The following is an 8480-nucleotide window of genomic DNA, read 5'->3' as shown; positions in this document are numbered from 1 at the left end:
CCTTCACGATCGGCGGACTGTTGGATCCCCACTTCAGCCACGGAAGATGCTCCGAACGAGAGAGAGTATGCTTGCAACCGTACATGGTGTCGATCCACCGGGCCCTAAGACTTACGGGCCAAAGCGATGCAGCTAAAACTGAGGTTGTCTCCGCCTCCATCGGCATTCAACTTGATGATCCTCTTGATGCCATTGTCCAGCGCTCGTGGACTGAGGACATCCTCGTCGTCGGCGAGACTGCCTCTATCCAGAGGGCCCTTTCTCGATCCTTCAAGCTCCCAAAGCTTCCCACCCGTCTTGACAAAACTGACAAAATGGCCGCCCTCGACCTCGCCCGTGAGATCAGCCTGGCTGTCGCCGGCCTGCTCGACCGACTTGTGAGCACGCTCAAACGGGGCGCTGTTATACAGCAGATCGGCACGGTCAGCCATGGGTAGCGGTATGGCACGGCTTCTGATGTCCGCGAGATCCGATCCAGGCTTGATAAAGTCCGCGGCTGGACCGTTGATGAGGCTTTGCAGCAGGCCAATCGATCCGCACGCATGGCCGATGGTCTGCTTGAACCAGACGACCGGCTCGTCGGGGCCGGAGCCGGCGTAGTCTTCCTTGTCCGCGTCTTCAGCCCGGCGACTCTGGTCCCAGGCTGGCGTGAGTGGGATGATGACCAGCAGAGCCAGCGCAGGGCGGGGAATATGAGCGAGGAGCTCGGGATCGTCGAGGGAGTAGACGTCGTGGAATTCGAGATCGGACGATAGACCCAACGTGGCTGCCAGCTGGTTCATCACATCAGGGTTGTTCTCTGTCATCTATAATTAGTTTTAGTGGGAGAAGAGGGCTTCGTTCCCGTACCAAGCATGACCCATCTTTTCTTCTCCACGGTAGACATCGAGAAGAGGAGATGTTTTGAAAAGTTACAAGTTCTTCAGGGAACGAAGGGGAAGTTACCCTAGATCTGGAAGCTGAGCTACAAACAGGCGTGATCAAGAAAGGGGGGGCGGGAAGGTTGACGTTTACAACCGCAGGTAAACGACGTGCGACGACAGACTGGTAGCCGATGGTCTCCCAACTGGCGGCGTGCGCGTGGGCAGTTGTATTTTCTTGGGCTGATGACGGGAAATGACTGAGACGACAAGTGTGATGAAGAAAGCCAATGGGTTGAATGCGCTTTGGCTGCGGTGGTTGTTATTGGTTAAGATGCTGACAACTGCTTGTCGTGTATGGGAAATATGAGCTGTTCAAGGCCGTAGTTCAGAAAGCTGGTTACAATATCCCAAAAGGATGTGAGAGGAGAAGCCCAAGATAAATAAATGCGATGTTGACTCTAGTTCGTTGACTGGGAATCGTTAATGCGGGGACTATGCCTCTCATCTGACCTATGCTCCTCGAAAGTGCGGGGGCCAATCGCAAATATCAGGCAGTAACCACCACGCGTATGCGGGGGTGGTGTTGGATCTCCAACCGCTTGCAAAGTCAGTCAACCTCATACACCGATTATATTCAAGATCGTACTCTAGGGACTGGGCATCTGAAAGACTTTGTGAATCGTATTTTTGTACGCGTTTCAGGATCTTACATCGTCCTCGTGTCTCTCTCCTAGGTGCTTACAGTCAGCTCAACAAGATGCGTGACAGACGACATTGTCTGGTTTTGCAAATCATGCGGTCTTGGGACAGAAATGTAAAATTCTTGTCATGAACTCCCACTATCTGTCTCTGTGCCTCTGCAGGCATATCGGTACTTGATTTCCGGGTTTCACGTCTGGGAAGTTGGCCTCGACAGGATGTACTCAATGGCACTCTGGTAAGAAGTCGTCCCAACCTGCACCATCTGGGTCACTCTTGTCAGAGCTTAAGAGATCATTGATGCGGGACTGGTCCATCCGAAGAGCCTCCTCAATCCTCACGACTTCACGAGCAACCCGCAATGCGATGGTTCCCTTCCACACACTTTCAATGTGAGTCGACGTCTCAAGCAGACGGATTGTCCAACCTCTGGTAGAAGGCACGCCGTATTGAGGGCCGTGTGATGCAACGACGACATGAGGCCCAACCCGGCCGTGAACCCGAAGGCGATTGGGCAGTGCTCCGATTCTATGTCGACGACTATGACCTCAGCTGCGGCTTGCAAGATCCCTCGCGAGTTGGGGCTAGGGTTGCAAAGTCATCCTAGTAAGTGCCGAGTATGGATTCGCTTGGCGGTTTTAGAGCTGTGACCGCCCTGATGATGGCATTGTGTGATGTACTGTCAGGAGCTGGTAAGAACATGCCTGCTCCAAGATGAGGTGTGAGACCAGACTCAGTGGTGAAGCTGATCAATATTCATTCATTGTCTGAGACCAGTTATGTACTGCAGACTAAGTATGTACCGTTCAAAGAAATACTCGTAGCAAACGACAGACAACCCCACTACGCATACGTTCCGGGCACCAGCGAGTTGACGTAGTTCTCCAGGTTCGTCCAGCCGCCAGCTCCGATGGCAAAGGCGTCCTTGGCGTCATTGGGGTTCAGCCCATTCGCCCTCTCCCACGCATCGGGAATACCATCGCCATCGGTATCCACAGGCGCCGTCCCACCGGCAACCTCACCGACACCGCCAATCTCGGCCTCGTCGGAGATGAGCTTTCCCGACTTGCCGTAGCTGCGCAGCTCGCTAACAAGGAGCTTGTCAACGGCGTCGCGGCGGAGTGACGCGCCGGCTCGGGCGGCGACGTGTTCGATAGACTCCTGTGGAGTGAGGAGCTTGGCGGGGCCGGGATAGGGGAAGGGTGTCGGGGCGAAGACGAGGGGAGAGTAGCAGTTTGTGGTCATGCAGAGCGGAGTGCCGTCGAGGACGCCATCGCGGTCAGCGTCGTAGTAGTTGTTGAGAACGTCTGTCCGAGTCAGTATTGATCTAAATAAGCAGGATAGAAAAACTCACAGGCTTGGAAGTTCTCGTTGCCGCGGGTGAAGGGGCTGCGGCCGGTGCTGGGGCCCGAGACAAAGTAGTTGTTGACAATGTTGACCCAGCTAGGCCCAGCGCTGTCGCCAGCAATGTATCCGGCGCCGACACCCCAGTTGTAAATGACGTTGTTCTGGAAGTCGTTACGGCCCTTGACCTTGGGATTGCGCGTGTTGTTGTCAACGTAGAGGTTGCGGAACAGGGACACGCCGCCCTCGGTCTCCATCAGGCCGCCGCAAGAATGGGTCTGCAGCCCCTGGGCGATGATGGTGTCTTGCACGGTAATATTAACAGCGCTACCGCTGACGGAAAAGTTCTCGTCACGGCCCCAGGAGACGGAGACGTGGTCGAAGATCATGTTCCGGCCTTCGGCGATGGTGACGGCGTCCTTGCCGCTGTCGCCGCCGCGGCCCATGCGGATGCGGATGTACCGGGTGATGGCATTGTGTGCGTTTGACCAGGAGAAGCCGTTGCCGTAGACGGTGATGCCCTGTGTTATAGTCAGTTACCCGGTCGAAAGCTCGAGGCTCAGGACTGTCTCACGTCACCTGGTGCGGTCTGGCCAGCAATGTAGACGTTGGCGGACACAACAATGCGCGCGTTGATGTCGATGACGCCACCCACATCGAAAACGACGATGCGGTTGGGCTGTGAAACGGCATCACGAAGGGATCCGGCACCCGAGTCACTAATGTATGGTTAGATTCATAGCACGAGACTAGGTACGCTAGGGCTCAGCTCACTTCAGGTTGGTCACCTTGTAGACGCTGCCAGTGCGACCGCCAGTAGCGAATCGGCCGAAACCCTCGGCTCCGGGGAAGGCGAGCTGCTGGGCATCAGCAGCAGAGGCCAGCAGGGCTGAGGCGCCGACGAGAGACTGGAGAGAGAACTTCATGGCGTGTTTCCTTGAAAGAATCCGGGGTGCATGAGCAATGAGCGGGAGAGGGCTTGGTATCGTGGGCCCGCGCAAGACTGGACCTCTTCTGCTATTTGTACCCCAGACTTAAGAACCCCATCCTTCTGCAAGGCCGGGCCAGCTGGAGCGCTGTCGTGCTCATGGTCCTTGCAGGGAAGCACCTTAAGTGACGCGAGCTTGCTTCGACTCTACATATCAGGGGCAATTGTGGGGTCGTGGCAACGGCAGTCGGGGCTACTTTGGGTCAACAGCGCGGCGCCAAAGTCAAGTGAAATGCTGGGGAAGTGTGCCTGTAATCACGGAGCTCGGAGCATTCGACAGATTCCAGAAACAACAGTGTGGCAGCCGAGGGGTCTTTCTTGTGTTCGCTGCTCGCTGCATCTCGGTACGATTGGTGGAATGACCGAGCCTCACAAGGCACGCTGCTGATCATTAGCTGAAGTGGTGGCTAGAGGACGCTGTATCATGGACACTTTGCGCGGCAGAGCAGGGCGTCTCGGGATCGAGGGGACGGCCTTCGGAGGGTTCCCAATTCGGGTCACTGCAAGGCTGTACTGATCTGGTTAGTGATCCTCGTCTTTGCTGGCGCTTTTTGGGCGCAACCCAGTAGCTGTTGCGGCTACATGGTTACTGCCCCTCTTGACAATAGGTACTGAACGTCGCACTTCGCTTCAATCAAGAAATGAAAACAACTTCTAGAATCTGACTTCTATTGCTGAGCTTGCGACGGATGATGTGACATATGATTTGCTCTTGGGTTATCTGAGCGACATGTGCTGGGACGGCCATCGATGTAGGTTTGAAGTTTGAATGCCGAAGAGTTCCGTGCAAGCAGCGGACGCAGCAAGTCAACAGCAGACTGCTACTGCATCGTTGCAACTGCATCGTTGCAAGTCTATTTTTTGCTGAGATGAAGCGCCATAGCAGTATCGTGTGCCAGTGAAGAAGCTCAGAAACAGTACCGTGGCAAACCCTCCAGTAGGGCCGGCCGACCAGACTCATGCCCTATTGTGGTGTGGTACTTGAGAAGGCCAATCGTACAAGTCGCGTGTTGTCCAGATCGCCGACCGTTTGCTGGAGTCTTGCCAGTGTTAGCTAACTAATTGGCAGGAAACTTTGATGAATAAAAAGTTGAAACGTGGGTTGGGTCCGCTGCTGTTTGTGGAGCCAAAGTAAGCATGTGGTGCAGATGGCCTGGTGCAGCACGATTGGATGAACATCCACAGCATCCTGTTGATAACGGGCTGCTTCTCGTACCGTGGGCACCTTTGCCTGTCTAATCGAACCTCAGATGAACCCACGGAACTGACATATGAGGCCAGTTCTCTGTACTGCAGCGAGTTCCGTGCTGGCGATAATCGTGCAATCGCAAAGCGGCTTTCCTTGGCCGCTCCTCTCCTGAGCATCAGAGCTCGATCGTGGGCCGAGCTTGTCCAGGCGTCGGTCAAACATCTGACATGCATGACGAGCCGAAGCTAGAAGCTGAGGAGAAGTTCTCTCGAGATGCGAGGCAGCAGATGTTGTATAGGTCAGTCGCTTTTGCACCCCCCAAAAGATGGCGCGGGGTGTCATCATTTATCCCGAACGGGCTACTCAGGTATCGGCATTTCAACGGATGCCCAGGATGGGTGTCCTTCCCTTCCAGCAACAGGTGCCAGTGCAGAGCAGCACCTACCTGGTAGAGGCCTCTGAGGTGCGTGCCATCAGGTAACAAGAAGCTAAGATTCCCGACGGGCAGGGAAGAAAAGGCACAAGTGGCCCGCAACGGACCGAGCCGGATGGGTAGAGAGGGCAGAATGAGCGGGCAACCGGCTGCAGCTGGATCCAGTTCTCCGATGTTCCGGCCGTGAAATCGAGGAAAGGAAATCAGATCCCGAGGAGACTGCGATGTCGGGGGTCAGAGCACGTGTGGCATTTGCGGGAGAGGCCCATGCCCATGAGTCTGTGGGCATGGATTCGCCAATGTTGACAAATCAATGGTCAGGCTGCTTTGGCCTTGTTCGGTAGGGGGCGGGGGCAGATGACAGGAATTGCGTTGGTTGGCTTGGTATCAGATTCGAGTATCGAAGATGAATATCGAAGATCGGAGACTGAGGAAAACGGTTGACCGTAACAAAGCTACATGTATGTCCTGGTGAACCCTTTGGCTGTGTGATGGGAATGAAGGAGACACAAACATTGACACACCACTTGGTCAGTGGAGGGAGGCCCGAACGCTGGGTTACGTAATCCAGCGCAGAGCAGGTGGATCACATGACCGTTTCGCGTGGTGCACCGGCAGGCGGAAGGCGCAGGCTCAGGGTCGATGCCGCCATCGGGTCTCCGCGGTGGGGTTGAGTCAGCCCCTGATCCGGCGATGCCATTGGTCTGATTGGGGTGGTCTTTCCTCCCCAGGCACCCCTCCCCCCCAAGCAATACCCAGGCTGGGCAAGCACGACACTAAAACACCGCAGGCAGCCAGTGTAGTGTCGAGTGCTACTGCCGCAGGCGTCAGTGTTTCGCCGGTCTGGGCTCGACTCAACGGCAGGTCCATTCCATCTTTCTCTCTGGCTTACCTGAGTCTTATTAGTCCATTTGCTCTTTCGGCTGGGGACTTTTCAACGCTTCGCCTGGACTCTTCTTGCTTTCTTCTTGTTACTCATCTTCTTCAGCAACTCGTCTCAGACACATACATCATCATCAGCCGCCCCCCCCCGTCAATCCCGCCGTTCATCCTTATTCCAGCGATTGCGCTCGATTCTCGATTGGCCTCCCACTCTTGGTACGTCCAGCTTTTACCCCTCCATTGTCGCATTTTCCTGCCCGTGTCGCACATGACGTCGCCAAGATGGCCCCCGTGAACCCGGCCGATTCAATCAAGTTCCCTCAAGACAACCGCCCGCTGACTCTTCCGCCGCGACCGGCGATTTTCTCTCCCAGGACTTTTTTCAACAACTTCACACACGCTCCCCTTGCGGGGGCTTCTATTCTCGTCTGTTGACCAGTTCTCAACCCGCCTCTCTTCTGATTGTCGTCGAGACCGACAACCGCCTCGTACGCCGACAGTATCCTCGTCGGCCATCTCCGCGCATACCCCTCGTCAAAGGCTGCCAACCCCTCCCTCCCAATTCCGCCTTCGTCGCCATGGCCACCTCCCCCGACAGCCTCCTGGCCATGACGCCACCAGGATACACCTTTCCAGACTCTCGTTTGCGACGCGAACTCGACAATCCCAAACGCGACCCTCTCATTCTCGTTGCCTGCGGCTCATTCAGCCCCGTGCACTATGTGCACTTGCGTGAGTCCTCTCCCAACTCGTTCCGGCACGCCTGGTCGGGTGTAACCTTCTGCCTCGTTCTTGTTCTTGCCGCGGTTGTCCGTCGGCACGAGCTGGGCCGTAGCGTCCCACATTGACCTGCATGTCATGTCGTGCAGCATGCCGCCATCCCCTTTCCTGCAGATCCAGTTGCTGATTGGTTGTAGAAATGTTCGCCATGGCGGCCGACTACGCCCGCACCGAGACGAACTACGAGGTCATCGGTGCCTATCTCAGCCCTGTATCCGATGCGTACAAGAAGAAGGGCCTTGCGAGGGCACACGATCGGTATGCGCTTCCTCTGTGCAGACTCCACGGCATGACGCTAACCCAGTCCTAGTGTCGAGATGTGCCAGCTGGCCGTCAAGGCCGCCCGACAACCTCTCATGGTCGATTCCTGGGAGGCACAACAGGCCTCGTACGTACCCACGGCTATCGTCCTCGACCACTTTAATTACGAGATCAATGAGCTACGCGGTGGTTGCGGAGGGAAGAAGGTTCGCATTGCCCTTCTCGCTGGGGCTGATCTTGTCGAGACGATGGGTCAGCCCAACATTTGGTCGGCCCGCGATCTGCAGCACATTCTCGGCGACTTTGGCGCCTTTGTCGTCGAGCGCGCTAGCAGCAACTTCGATCAGGCCCTTTCAAACCTCCAGGAGTACAAGGACAACATCCATTACATCCCTGCCATCATTTCAAACCCCATGTCTAGCACCATGTTGCGCCTCTTGCTCAAGGGAAACATGAGCATTGAATACGTAGGTCCTCGAGCCCGATCCTGTCGTCCGCCCTTTCGTCCGGCCCTAGAGGCACTAGATACCTTACTTGGACGATCCTCAGCTGACATGCACACAGCATGTGCCCCGCGAGGTCATGGACTACATCGAAGCCAACGGCCTGTACAAGGACGAATTCGTGTCGGCTGGCAAGGGAAAGGAAGTCACCGGCACATCATGAGAGGACTGGAGTGCGCAGGTCGATTCCAATCCACGAGTAGCCCACAAGAGGCTGGCTTTGTTCATCCTTCAATCCGAATGCAACCCAGCGAGACGAGCACGAAGCGAAAACAGCAAAGAAATTCCGGCGCATTTTGGGTAGACGGACTTTTTGTTTTAATCGTCATTTTTCTTATGTCAAGGCGGCGAGTTTTTGCATTTCACAGCTACAAGAGACGGACCGGCAGGACGCCGCCGTCGTCACAGAGAAGGAGAGAAAAGAGATACCTCAGGATAAATGACGGTAAAACGTCATGTTGGAATATTATTATTTTGTCGGGGAATTGTTGATCATCACGAAATGCTATGGTATCAGGTACAGACAGGTATTTGGCCC

General features: G+C 55.5%; 3 protein-coding genes across 3 annotated transcripts; 1 reads left to right on the top strand and 2 right to left on the bottom strand.

Moving 5' to 3' along the window:
* Window positions 1-104: 104 nt before the first annotated feature.
* Window positions 105-886, bottom strand: VDAG_02844 (ubiquitin carboxyl-terminal hydrolase; the record flags this gene model as incomplete). The annotated part of the gene is made up of 2 exons (XM_009653497.1): window positions 105-799; window positions 850-886. The coding sequence occupies 2 exons, from the start codon at window positions 884-886 to the stop codon at window positions 105-107; spliced, it is 732 nt and encodes a 243-aa protein (XP_009651792.1).
* Window positions 887-2405: 1519 nt separating this feature from the next.
* On the bottom strand, window positions 2406-3832 carry VDAG_02843 (fibronectin; the record flags this gene model as incomplete). Its single annotated transcript, XM_009653496.1, has 4 exons — window positions 2406-2869; window positions 2917-3427; window positions 3481-3625; window positions 3681-3832. 4 exons carry the CDS (start codon window positions 3830-3832, stop codon window positions 2406-2408), a joined length of 1272 nt encoding a protein of 423 aa, XP_009651791.1.
* A 3144-nt stretch (window positions 3833-6976) lies between these two features.
* Window positions 6977-8427, top strand: VDAG_02842 (nicotinamide mononucleotide adenylyltransferase; the record flags this gene model as incomplete). Its single annotated transcript, XM_009653495.1, has 4 exons — window positions 6977-7130; window positions 7316-7436; window positions 7489-7906; window positions 8004-8427. The coding sequence occupies 4 exons, from the start codon at window positions 6977-6979 to the stop codon at window positions 8103-8105; spliced, it is 795 nt and encodes a 264-aa protein (XP_009651790.1). The 3' UTR covers window positions 8106-8427.
* Window positions 8428-8480: the final 53 nt, after the last annotated feature.

Source organism: Verticillium dahliae, genomic scaffold, assembly GCF_000150675.1.
Source record: "Verticillium dahliae VdLs.17 supercont1.4 genomic scaffold, whole genome shotgun sequence".
Lineage (NCBI taxonomy): Eukaryota > Fungi > Ascomycota > Sordariomycetes > Glomerellales > Plectosphaerellaceae > Verticillium > Verticillium dahliae.
The sequence above is the reverse complement of the archived record's forward strand: the minus strand, read 5'-3'. Positions and strand labels throughout refer to the sequence as shown.